This window comes from Penicillium brevicompactum (assembly GCF_028827555.1).
Source record: "Penicillium brevicompactum strain IBT 35665 chromosome Unknown utg000001l_segment0_segment0, whole genome shotgun sequence".
NCBI lineage: Eukaryota > Fungi > Ascomycota > Eurotiomycetes > Eurotiales > Aspergillaceae > Penicillium > Penicillium brevicompactum.
Window position 1 is genome coordinate 4,545,258 of NW_026623203.1, and position 12,858 is coordinate 4,558,115.

Sequence of the window (12,858 nt, forward strand, 5' to 3'; positions counted from 1 at the left end):
GCAACCACATTGACGGGAACAGCATCCTTCCCGATCAGCACAATCCGCAACCAGGATGGTGTGCATGTACCACCTAGGGTGTGACCGCCATAGATCAAATGCTCGGAATAGAACCCCCGCGTGTAGAGAGCTTTTGTAAAAGTACCACTTGTCCTTGAGGACGTGGAATCGAATGTTCAAATCATGAAGTCTTTCTCCCAAGTCTCCTTCCGGACCCAACTTTCTTATTTCGTTCTCGACGGATATCTCTTCTTGAACCACTTCGCGGAGTTCGTGCTCTGTATTAAGAAGACGAAGCGAGACATCTTTATAAGCATGGCTAACGCCATAGAACTTGTTGTATCGGTATTGCTGTAGAGCATGAACGTTCCCTTTGTTTGCATGTTTGGCCTCCTTCGCTGTCATCTCGCAAATCAAATGCTGTTGAAGTCTTGTTGGGTTGCCTTTCAGCTTCTCTCTGAGTGCAGAAAACGGCATTATCAATTTATTGGAAGTTGAAACCGCATTCAGGAAACGAGCAGATATAAATCTTGGCCCTCCGCCACCTGAACCGTCATGTACAGACCTGGAAAGTTAACATTTGTGACTCATTCACCAACCGTGGAACCGAACCACAGAGACTGCATCTTGACCGGAGGATTAATTGCAAGCTCAAGGCAACGTAAGATTTGAATCCATGGTTCAAGTTCTTCACAGTATTTTTTCCCATCTTCCAAAGTTTGTTTAAATATGGTCTTGACCTCTTTTCCCCCATTGGGATTCTACCAATGGGGTTAGCCTGGACAAATAATATCAGAATGAACAAAGAGAATGAGAAAGTCGTTTGATGCTTCTGTTCTTTCTCCGTCTTCTCCATGCCTTCAAGCTGAAAAAGATGGATTTCCCCTCAGAGACCAAGACCTCAGATATGAAGGCCTCACAGACCAAGACACAAAAACTGCCATCCTATACTACTACCAAAAGTTCATTGTCCTCTAACCACTTTCCCTCAAAGTATATCAATTTTATTCATTGTGGAGATATATTTTCCTGGCGAGTTCTCGTTGATTTCACCCCGTAAAAGGGAAACCCTGGATATCTAGAGGTTCCAAGCCCTGGAGTTGGTCTATGGAAAAACTCCCCAGGTGCACCCCAGCAACAGAAAACCGGGGTGGACATGGGCAATCCACCTGGGCATGGAGATTTCAGGAAATCGGGGCTCTACCTCAACTCGGCCCCGGGGGTCCACGGGCATATCCAACTAATCGGCATTGCGACCTGGGGCTCGTTCCAAGGTTGACTTCGGGTACCAACCTTGTAAACTTGCAGGGATCATGTCATGGAAAGTGGAAATTGTAAATCCGATTTAAGTCCGCGAGATCGTAATCTCCTAAACTACTAAACTCCGTTAAGGCCGTCTCTTTGTTCGGTATATTTGGTATTAATTCACCATTTGCGTTCACAACAACATCAACAAATCCATTGCAACACTTTTTTTCCATCCCTTCAAGTATAAACATTGCTCCAATGGCCGCCGTCACCAAACCCTTGATTCTGATCACCGGTGCCAACCAGGGCCTCGGATTCGCAACGGTCCAACAGCTTGCCGGCACTGGCCAATATAACCTTCTTCTTGCCGCCCGCTCCCAGGAAAAAGCCAAAGGTGCAGTCAAGCAACTACAAGAGTCTAACCCTGATGGCTCTTTGACGCCTGTTGTCATCAATCTCAACCAAGACGAATCCATCACTGCCGCAGCCAAGCTCATAGAAGAGCGTTTCGGATCGCTAGATATCCTCATCAACAACGCTGGCATTAACAGATCATCCGACCCAAATGCAACTCTACGCGAGAGCTACCGAGCTGTGTTTGAAACGAATGTCTTTGGTGTGGCAGTGGTGACAGCAACTTTCCTACCCCTCCTACGCACATCTAAGTACCATGACCGACGTATTGTCAACGTGACGAGTGGCCTTGGTCAAATCGGCATCGCCTACTCGCCAACTTCGGAGTACAGTGCTAAGATGTGGGAGCTGCCTGTTTACCGCAGTAGCAAGTCTGCGATCAATATGATTACTGCTGTCGATGCTGTTAGTCTTGAGAAGGAGAACATCCTCGCTGTTCATGCTGCCCCAGGCTTCTGTCGCACCAACTTTGGGGGTGGTCAAGGTGTCAAATCAGCAGAGGAAGGGGCTCGGCCTATTGTGCGGGCTGCGACGGAGGGTTCGCCAAAAGAACTATTTGGCAAACTTGTGGACGACGAGAACATCCTGGTCGAATTTGGCTGGTAACCTTGAAAATTACACTGTCATGAGGGCTGTGAGCGATGAGGTAGATGAGACAAGGTAGCAATATATATATTAGACTTTGGCCGGTTTCTATATATCCATGGATGCCCATGTGCCTGCCTCCCGAGGTCCAGGGCTTTAGGTAGCCTGAATTTTCCAGATCTTTTCCAGATCTATTTCCAATGGATGCTCAGGTGTTCTCACGATAGCTCTGATGTTATTAACTATTACACATGAGTAGTCAAAGGCTCCAGGGCTGTCCCGGGGTGCAGAGAGTACCTAGAACGAAGCCTTTTATTAAGATTGATTGTTCAATCCCGAGGTCAAGTCTATCTAGACTATCAACCTACGATGTCCCCTCTTAGCTCTCATTGATGAGATTTTACGCTTTCACGGATAACATTACTCGATGAAAGGCTGCTAAGTCCTACTTCCAGAGCCTCCAGGGCTTGGAACAATCATGATCAAACAAGCTATGGCTACAAAATGATGCCTCTGAGTGAGAGTGGAATGATGTAGACTGCAGACTGTCACGTGGGCAGGCGAGGCTCTCGATTCTCATGATATCCATAGGTAAAGCATCATCACAGTAAATGTGCTCCTTACTGCTCAGCCCTGGAGGCTATTGTTGGATAGGAACCTTGGAAAGGCCAGTGCTCATATTAGGACAGGCTCAGATAGTAGCTCCTTGCTATTAGCATCTATCGGTATCTAGTATTTGATCTGGAGGAACCTTGGAGCGATATCATGGAACATGTTTTGTTCCCCCTAGACATTGGGCTCCTTGTTGCGTTTGTAGAATGTTCGCCTTAACATGGGTATGTATTACTCCCGTCTTCAACCTTGAGAAAATTGATCAACAGCCCTGCCTCGGACCTTGAAAACTTCCGAGTCTCTACCCGATCGAGAAGTCCAGATCAGAGGTCCACCCCTGTGATGATGCCATTTGTCAGTATATTTCTGTTGGTTTCTTTCTTTCATTTTTCAATTCCTGCGCACGCCCTGACTGATACAGATCCATGGCTCAATTGTTTAACATAGAGTACGTTGGGGCAGCTCAAGGGGTAACTATCCGGGGGGTATTTTTAGTCATTCGGGTTGCTGAGGGCTATCTCCACGGGCATTTGTTTTCTCTTCGTTGGGGTCATTGGAGGTTCTCCAGAAGAAGCAGACTAGGCTTGCTTAGTAGACCCACATTCCTGAATGGTGGAGGTGGAGCGTTAGGGATTGTCTTAGCAAACTCCCTTAAAGTGAAACGAACTGCGTCGATCCCGTGCATTCTGGAGGTATGATCTTCTATAGCTGATTCAACGGTATTCTTTCTGCGACGACTCAAGAAGCAGAGTTTATTTTGTCGGAGTTTGGCATTCTGTCAACTCCGCGGGTTTGACCTGGATTGTGGAATACAGAGTTTTCTGGATGCAACGGCAAAAACCAGAATGTTCTCCAGTCTGGTGCCTTCTTTTGTTTCCGAGCAGCTCTCGAATAAGTGCAAGGTCAAGCCCCAATTTACACTTGTAGTGGATGACAAACGGATTGTGAAGATGCGATTGGCTCTCATCCGAGTTGAAGCCCACCTTCTCCTTAATTATCCTCTGACAGCGAACCACCTAAAAATAAGCATCTCGCACAGAACTTGTAGGGTGCACGAACGGTTCACTCCTCGGAGTCTTCGGACACGGGCACTAAAAGCCCCCTGACTCCATTCCGGCTCCACTATGTGAAGTTTCTGGATGAGTATGGCGAAATGCCTCAATTTTGGGGCAGCCCGAACAATGAACTGGTAGCGGTTCATCTAGTCAAAACGTGTTCCTGGATTCATCCCTGGTAGCTGCAGCCGGGGTATCGAAGAAACACGGTTCACCCAGTGGTTCATGGTATACGATGGATGAGCGATCCCCACCCAGATCTATACGCCTTCCACAGATTCTCGCGTATATCCTCAGGTATCTTGCAGAGTTTTCTTTTGGCGCATTCCGTACTAGACTCGATTCATGCATATTCTCAAAGATCAGGCACATGAAACGAGCCGTCCCAGAGGTCTCGAAAATGAACTCGATCAAGTTCGCTGGTGGTAGGCTGAAACAGGCACGACCACACACGGGGAGAGCCGTAGTTTCAGCAATGCATGCTAATAGATTGCTCAATTTTCAAGCACGGGCAGGAGCTGAAGCACGAGCCTGTTCACCAGAATAGATTCGTTTCTCGGCCCGATCCATACTTCCAGAGAGGTATAAGAACGAGCATCTGCCAGCGTCCATCAGCTCTCATCATCACTCACGACTTTCTTTTGCTTCAGTTGACTGGTTCAACTTCCTTCATTCGCTCTTCTCTTTCTTTTTTCCTCCTTCCAGAGTCAATCACCAGTACTCTATCCCTCGTTTCTCCTTCATCGTTCCGGCAACATGAAGAACACTGCGATCCTTCTCCTCGCGGGTACTGCCCTTGCAGCCCCTTTCAACAAAACTCTCGAGACCCGTGAGCCCTGCCTGTGGCTCCCCGGTGCTCTGAGCGGCAGCAGCGGTCTTGGTGGCTCTGCCAGTGGATCTGGCAGCGGTGGTATCGGCTCTTCTATCTCCAGCTGGCTGCACGGCAGCGGCTCTGCGAAGGGCTCTGCCAGCGGCTCTGGTTCCGCCGATGCTTCTGGATCTGGTTCCGCTGACGCTTCTGGATCTGGCTCTGGCAGCGGATCTGCCAGTGGCGGCCTCGGTGCCGGTCTTGGTCTCGGACTTGGTGGCTCCGGCAGCGGTGGCCTCAGTGGTTCTGGCAGTGCCTCCGGCGGTGCCTCTGGAACTGGCTCCGCTGGCGCAAGCTCTTCTGGCAGTGCTGATCTCAGCGGCTCTGGCTCCGCCGGCATTGGTGGAACAGGATCTGCTGGTCTCGGTGGCTCTGGTTCCGCCGGTCTCGGCGGATCTGGAAGCGCTTCTGGCGGTGCTTCTGGCACTGGCTCTCTCGGCGCTGGTGCTACCGGCGGTGCTGGCCTCAGCGGCTCCGGCTCTGCTGGAATTGGAGGCTCTGGCTCGGCCGGCCTCGGCGGCTCTGGCTCCGCTGGCCTTGGTGGTTCTGGCTCGGCCGGTCTCGGCGGCTCTGGCTCCGCTGGTCTTGGTGCCTCAGGAACTGGCTCTCTTGGTGCCGCTGCCACTGGCGGTGCTGGTCTTGGTGCATCTGGTAGCGCCTCCGGTGGTGCTTCAGGAACTGGTGCCGCTGGCGCTGGTGCTTCTGGCGCTTCTGCTCTTGGTGGATCTGGCTCCGCTGGTATTGGTGGATCTGGATCTGCTGGCCTCGGTGGCTCCGGCTCTGCTGGTATTGGTGGATCTGGCAGTGCTTCTGGTGGTGCTTCCGGTACTGGTTCTCTCGGCGCTGGTGCCACCGGTGGTGCTGGTCTCAGCGGTTCCGGCTCTGCTGGCATTGGTGGCTCTGGCTCTGCTGGTCTCGGTGGATCTGGTTCTGCCGGTCTTGGTGCTTCCGGAACTGGCTCTGCAGGCGCTGCTGCTACTGGAGGTGCTGGTCTTGGTGCATCTGGTAGCACTTCTGGTGGTGCCTCTGGAACTGGCTCTCTCGGTGCTGGTGCTTCCGGTGCTTCTGCTCTTGGTGGATCTGGCAGTGCCTCCGGCGGTGCTTCTGGCAGCGGATCTGGTGACGTCTCCGGCGGTGTTTCTGGCGGTGTTTCTGGCGGTGCTTCCGGTGGTGCCTCCGGTGATGTTTCTGGCAGCGGCTCTGGCGATGTTTCCGGTGGTGCATCCGGCTCCGACTCCGGCTCAACTGGCGCGAGTTCTACTGGCGCCTCATCTCCCGAAGCCAGCTCCCCCTCCGATTCTTCCGACTCGGGTTCTTCTGGGTCTGATGTTTCTGGCACTGGCTCCGCTGGTGCTAGCGGTTCCGGATCTGGTTCGTCTGGCACAAGCGTCTCTGGCTCCGACTCCGGCACTGGCACTTCCCCTCAGGAGACCAGCTGGAGCACTAGTGTGAGCTGGGCTATCCCCGGTCCTACCGGTACATCTGGTGGTCTCAGCGGCTCTCTCAGTGGCTCCGCTTCCGCCCAGGCTTCCGCTGAAGCTCAAGCCTCTGCTCACGCTTCTGCCAACGCTTCCGCCCATGCTGATGCTTCCGCGGATGCCTCTGCGAATGCCAGCGCGTCTGCTAACGCCTCTGCCGATGCCTCTGCTTAAGGCATCTGTTACTCAACTCACACTACCACGTCCCTCGACCGGTGTCTCGATGTTTCAATTGTGGTGGAACAATATCTTGTATGATGCTGGCTTTCTGGATGTGAATTGTTACTAGAAATCTTTGTGCTTTTGCACACTTACGCTCATTATGTCATTTAAAGAACTATTATCAGCTTAGCTTCGGGTATATTAATCAGTCATCGCTTTACCCTGAATCTTTCCTCATCTCCTTCATCGATAAGTAGAAGCGAGCCTTTATCTGTCTGGTCTTCTATTCGTCTCCAGGAGTGGGATTGCCGTCGCATCTCGGACTTATTGGAGGTCGAGACCTGAGCGAATTATCATTATGCTAATCGATGCGCGGTACTACAGATTATGCGTTGTCTGAATCTAAGAGCTGAAACCTGGAATGCGCGAAGGACGTTTTGGTTAGCATTGATTTAAACATTAACACCATTACGACACGAAGTTAAGTCCGAAGAGGTTGGAAGCGAAACATCATCTAATGCATTAAAATAATATCCTAACACGCATAGATACTTCCATCAAAGACATTTCCACATTTCAATCAAAAAAGCAAAGGGGCAACGAGCATGAAAAAAGTAGGGTGTAAACAACAAAACAAAATCGTGAGAATATTTCCATCATGAAACAAAAAGAAAAATTAAAACCCCTGGAAAAGCAAGGGCAAACGCCAAATATTAACTCCCAGACATGAAGGCACTACTTGCGCCAGAACATCGCTTTCTTAGCCACTCGGCCAGCCGACCAGCGCGCCTCATTAAGTTTATCCTTGATGGTAGCACCACCACCATAACGCACAGGACGAGTCGAAGTAGTCTTCTTCGAAGACTCGGAAGCAGGGCCAACACTAGATCCACCATAGGCGCTAGGCGCGAAATTGGTCATGTTGCCAGCATCGAACTTCGTCTTTGCTTCGACGATCTTGTGAACGACGTGCAGGATGGCGTAGACTGTTGAACCAATTGCACGGATAGCAGCAAGTACAGCGACAGACCAGAGGATAATAGCGAGGTAGACGTTGGTGCCACCTGCGTCAATGCCGTAGACTTCCGAGACGGCCATACCGAGAATGACATTGGCGACCATCCAGATGGAGACCATGTATGTACGAACAGCACGGTAGTAATCTTCCTGGAGTTGGGACTCGGATGGTGGGGGCTCGGGGACCTCGAGGCGATCACGGAGATTGCGAAGTGCAGCGTCATAGCCTGAATCGATGTCTAGTTGTTCGGAGGGCATTTCGACGACGACGGTGGATCCATTTATGACCTTCGCAGCACCAAGATCGGTGTTGATGACGTTGTCTCCCTTTGTTCCCCAAGTAACATCGTGGGTGTTACAGAAGGCGTAGACCTGTAGAATGCAGACATAACTTGGCATGAGAAGGAAGTATTGGATCGAGGAGGTGAACATGTGCCATGGGTCCAGGTAGATGAAGGAACTGTAGAAGTAAAGACCGACAGTTGAAAGCATAGATAGAACGATGTTCATCATCAAACTGTCGCTGACGGCCATATCGTCACCTCCTATGCCTGCACGTGCAAGTAGCTCTTTAACCACAAGGTAAAGCGCACAGAACACTGTGTAGAACATGATGATCGCATATACAATGATACCCGACAAATAGAGATTTTTGGCACTGGAAAACAAAAGTTAGCAAATTCTCGCGGCACCGAAGAAAGCCGACTTACCCCTGTGGTCGATTACCCAAAGAGATGATAAACTGCAAGCACATGACCAAGACACACGCGTATTTTAGAATGTAGAAGATGTATTTTCCCACATTGTGACCGAAGGGGTCCATCTTCTTATCAGTCAAGGAACCAGCGATGAAGTAGAAAGCGAGGTAGAAATTGGCCTGCAGAAGTCAGTATAGTCCAAAGCCTCATTGGGAAGAAAGCCACTCACAAGACCAAAGTAGGTGAACAGAAGGTTGAGGAATTGGTAGAAGAATTCGATGTGAAGGAGAATCTTGCGGGCAAGCGTGTGATCCGTGTACCAAATCTGCTTCGCGTTGAAGATAGAGTACACGGCAGCGAAGAAAGCACCGTTCAGCCAGCGACGACGCTGAGAAATGAATTCAGGAACAGCGTCGGGCACATCAGTCTCTCCGACAGCGTTCTTAACGAACTTGAGGACCCATCTCTCTTCACGTTTTGCCACCAACTCCCAGCAGAGAATACGATCCTCGGCCAGGTACATGTTCGCTGTGAAGACGTCGGCATCTTGACCGTGCAGAGTCTCACCCTTGAAGTACTGGTTGAGTGGGCCGTGTCCGTCAGCGTCGTTCTGCAACGCGAAGAATCTGTAGGCACTGAGAGCACCGGGAAGCACAGTAATGTAACCGAAGACGGACTCCAACGGTTTATCAAGAATGTTTGACATCTTGTATTCGAAGTTCTGACTGGCGACGAGGGGGTTGAGCAGACCAAGATAATTCTTTCCTTTGGCAGCCTTGATCTCACCAGCTGCTCCGGCAACGTTTGAATCTTGATCGAAAGCCTTCCACAAGTGATAGAGGGCAGTCTGCTCGGGACGGGTACCAACATCCAGCAGAATACAAATATTGGGCTGAAGAGCGCGTCCGAAAGCATTGAAGAACCATCTGTGGGAGTTCAACTTCTTCTTGTTGTGCTCTTTCAGACAGAAAATGACCTGGCAGGGCACGATACCCTTCTCCGCACCCTTGAACTTGAGATCGTCGTCAAGGGACACCTGAGTCGTGTACTCGTAAACGTGGGCCTGGACTTCCTTTTGGTTGACAATGTTCTTTGCAATACCCTCCTGGTAGACACCCAGCGCAGCCAAGGCATTCAAGGTACGCGGGTGGACCTTCTTACGTCCATCAGAAACAATGCAAACGACAATCTTCTTCCACCCATCGCGTCCCCAAGTACGCGACTTGGTTCGCGAGCAGAAGTGACTGATGTTCTGCATGATACCGTGCATGGTACGTGTGAAACCAATTTCATCTTCGTTGTACATGGTAACACAGATGAACAACTCGGTCTCACGGGTAGTCGATCCAATCTGTTGGCGCAGCTTGTATCCACGCTCAGAGAAATCATCTGGATCAGACGTAACAGCCGTGTAGCGCATATGGGTGAACTCGCGCTCATCGCGACGGGGTAAGAAACTGTGCAGAATAGTCGGGATTTTGCACTCCAAGATCAGCTCGCCGTTGACTAGTTGGACTTCCTTCTTGGCGACCTGCTTTGAGCGAACACCACGGCGGCCCTGTTTCTCGGGCGCAGGACCGTAGTGTAGATTGGGGTCGATCATGCCCGATGAGGCATCGTCAGACACGTCGTCTTCGAGGTCCACCTTGTGCATCTCATCTTTCTCGTCGCCTAGCATGGTGGACTCGCTCATAAAAGAGCGAACACTGCCACGCGAGGTGTGTCCGATTGTGCGGCCATCACCACCGAATGGGTCGTCGTCGGTAATGCCATCACTGATATCGATGCTCGAGTCTACCGTGCTTGATTTCGGTCCTGAGAAGAGAGGGGCAGGAGGTAGCGGTCTGCGGGGACTGCCTCCATATCTCGAGCTCGGGGTGCCAGGTCGTGGACTTCCGTTGATATCAGATCGTTCATAGCCAACACTTGAGACGGATGGCGGGCGGATGTGGGAGGGGCTCCATGGCCGAATTGGGGAGCCTGTGCGAGGAGGGATAGAGGGATAGACAGACTCATCTGCTAGGCTTGCTGTAGGAGGGGGCATATAAGGGCCGCTGGCCAAGCTAGATGGAGGGCGCGAAGGCGAAGACGCGCTTGGGACCTGGTAATAATTGTCGTAGGATGGCTCTCGTCCGGTACTAGAATATCGCGTCCTTATGTTAGACCTTGGTCTTGAAGGGCGCTCCATTGAGACTAGGGCTCGCTGGAATACAGCGGTGGTGCAGGGTAAGGAAACACTGTGCTCAGTGTGTTTCTGGAAGGACGATCAACACAGGGCAAGAAGATCACCCGAGCGCGATACCAATGTCCATTCACGAACAATTGGTCAAGGTCCAAGCTTTCTTCCAGCCCCGTCACGTTGAACAATGACTTAAAGTCGGTGGTGAATGTGGCCCTGTCACGAAGGGAGGACCACTGGAATGTGGAGGGCGTATAAGGTATGATTTGCAGAGGCGGGAGATACATACGGAGTGTGATCATAACTTGGGTCATAATTGTAATGGGAAGGCGAGGGCGCCCTTGGACTAGTATTGAAGTCGTCTGCACCGTCGCCACTGGTTGGCAACAGGCGCATAGTGCCGCCGTTCAGGCGCGATGCATTGGGGGATTCGGCATCGGACAGAAAGGAAGACGTCTCGTCGATGTATGAAGGCGGCGCATCGCCGTAGTTGTTCGGATGGCGACTCATGATTGAAGTATTGAGGTTGGGTCTCTCTCAGACTCACTGCCTCATGGTACTACTTCTCACAGAACTTTGCCAGTTCGAATTCACAGCGTCTTTCGCAACGCGGGCTGTCAGAGTTCGGCACGTCGATTGGGAATGTGTGGAATGTTGATCGGGCTTGACACACACAATGCGGAGAAAAGAATAAGAGATAAAAAGTCCCCAAACAAGTCCAGCCCAGTTCGTCCGCAGGTTGGATCAACAAAGTGGAGGAGGTGGGTGGTCGTCCGGGCAACGATGTTTAGAACGGGCCCAAATCAGTCCGTTCCTGCTTTCTGCCTATACCCAATACATTTACTCCGTCTTCCGTGATAATTATTGAATTGCATTATTATCTTATGCTATTCCTTGCATTTGTCAACTCCGTACTTAAATTTCAATATCCCATCGCATAATTAATCTTGCATACTCCAATCTTTGGCCCCAATAGGGGGACCCCTGTCAAATCCACATTGGACTAAAATAACCCGAAACAAGAGAGCATTGTTGACAAGTTTTTCGAGCCTTGCCTCCTTCACATTCTTTGGTCCTAAAATTAGGCAGACGCGTAGTGGGTCCATGACGACACGCTTTAAACCCCCTCGTTGAGCAATGGCTCACGCTCACGATCAGCGGACTCGGGGTGCGCAACGCGACGGAAGAGACTGTCGCGACCAGTAGACTTGGTCGCCGAGATGTAAAGCGAGACAACCAAGAACACGCCGAAGACAATAAAGGCGAAGATCCATTGGAGACCGATAATCTTGATCGCGAATTGCCGCAGAGCCAGCGCTAAATATATATGTCAGCAAGGTCACTTAAAATATCGAAACAAGCACAAGCGCCGCAGAAATGGACTTACAAAGCGTTAAGAAACTGAGACAGTAGCCCAGAATGTAATCCTCACGAAGGACAATGTCAAACAAGCCGACTCCGAGGATAACCCAGATGAAGATGTTCGCCACGATGCGACCTGGCAGGTTGTGGCTGTGGACGGCAACGGCACCGTTCCAGAACAGCGCCGTCAAGGTCCATGCGTAGGGTCCGGCGACAGCCGGCAGATGCACGAAAGCCGGCAGGCCGCGGTGACGCCAGTAAGTCACAGTCTGGTTGATGAGATGGGCAATGAGGATAATCTCGGCGCCCCAGAAGTGGTTCCGAGTCCAGAGCAGAATCCAGGCGAACAGGAACAGATTGTTCAAGATGAAGTGAGTGGCTACATTGGCAGCCGCTGCGACGAGAACATTGTTCTTGGAGAAGAGGTGGTAGACATAACTGATCTGCGAAAGCAAAAGCAGAATCCTATAATTATAATTAGCAATCTGGAGTCGTTGACGCCACAAGAGGCACAGCGAGGTCTACAGAATATACATGCGCGATTGGGGCCCAACTCACCAGTAGACTCCAGTCACGGTAGTGTTCTGACTGAAAGGAGTGTTGTGCTTATTTGCCTGCTTCCAGATCTTCTTGCCCTTCTTGGTATCGTCTGGCGAGTGGAGAGAGTAGTAGCTTCCGACGATCACGACTAGTGCCCAGCTGAGGGGTACCAGAACCCGGTAGGTGTTGAGGGAGCTTGCGCTGTGGGTTTCGCGCTTGGCGAAGGGATTGAATGAAGCCATGGTTGCTTCGATGTATGGTGAGGGGAGTACGTGTATGAGTGCAGGAGGGGTCTTATAATCCCAAACCAAGTCAAGTTCCCCCCCCGCAGTGGTCATCAGACCATGATCCAATGGAAAAAAGGTGGCCGAAACAGGAAATCTCCAGGGTCGATGACATCAACCTTATCTTATCGAAGTCTGGGGAAAAGTCTAGACTGCACTCTTTTCGTATATTTTATACTGTATTTTTTTACTGTATGAATATATCATTTAGTTCCTGGGTAAATTATTATATATCACTATCATATGGATATAATTATAATTGTGAACAGCAGAAGCATTGAGTCTACAGTTGGGTCTACAAGCGGCCAACTGTACCGGATGGTGCAACTTCCGGCGATCATTGTGCACGGCCCTGT

The 12,858-nt window shown here is 50.8% G+C and overlaps 4 protein-coding genes across 4 annotated transcripts; 1 reads left to right on the top strand and 3 right to left on the bottom strand.

Annotated features, from left to right (window-relative positions):
• Positions 1-1,506: 1,506 nt before the first annotated feature.
• Positions 1,507-2,268, top strand: N7506_001507 (uncharacterized protein; the record flags this gene model as incomplete). Its single annotated transcript, XM_056950803.1, has 1 exon — positions 1,507-2,268. The coding sequence occupies one exon, from the start codon at positions 1,507-1,509 to the stop codon at positions 2,266-2,268; it is 762 nt and encodes a 253-aa protein (XP_056816718.1).
• A 2,357-nt stretch (positions 2,269-4,625) lies between these two features.
• Positions 4,626-6,581, bottom strand: N7506_001508 (uncharacterized protein; the record flags this gene model as incomplete). The annotated part of the gene is made up of 4 exons (XM_056950804.1): positions 4,626-4,866; positions 4,929-6,192; positions 6,474-6,528; positions 6,576-6,581. The coding sequence occupies 4 exons, from the start codon at positions 6,579-6,581 to the stop codon at positions 4,626-4,628; spliced, it is 1,566 nt and encodes a 521-aa protein (XP_056816719.1).
• A 576-nt stretch (positions 6,582-7,157) lies between these two features.
• Positions 7,158-10,826, bottom strand: chsB (chitin synthase class II; the record flags this gene model as incomplete). The annotated part of the gene is made up of 4 exons (XM_056950805.1): positions 7,158-8,097; positions 8,150-8,316; positions 8,367-10,275; positions 10,606-10,826. 4 exons carry the CDS (start codon positions 10,824-10,826, stop codon positions 7,158-7,160), a joined length of 3,237 nt encoding a protein of 1,078 aa, XP_056816720.1.
• Positions 10,827-11,433: 607 nt separating this feature from the next.
• On the bottom strand, positions 11,434-12,460 carry N7506_001510 (DUF1774 domain-containing protein; the record flags this gene model as incomplete). Its single annotated transcript, XM_056950806.1, has 3 exons — positions 11,434-11,633; positions 11,704-12,143; positions 12,237-12,460. 3 exons carry the CDS (start codon positions 12,458-12,460, stop codon positions 11,434-11,436), a joined length of 864 nt encoding a protein of 287 aa, XP_056816721.1.
• Between the last annotated feature and the right edge of the window lie 398 nt (positions 12,461-12,858).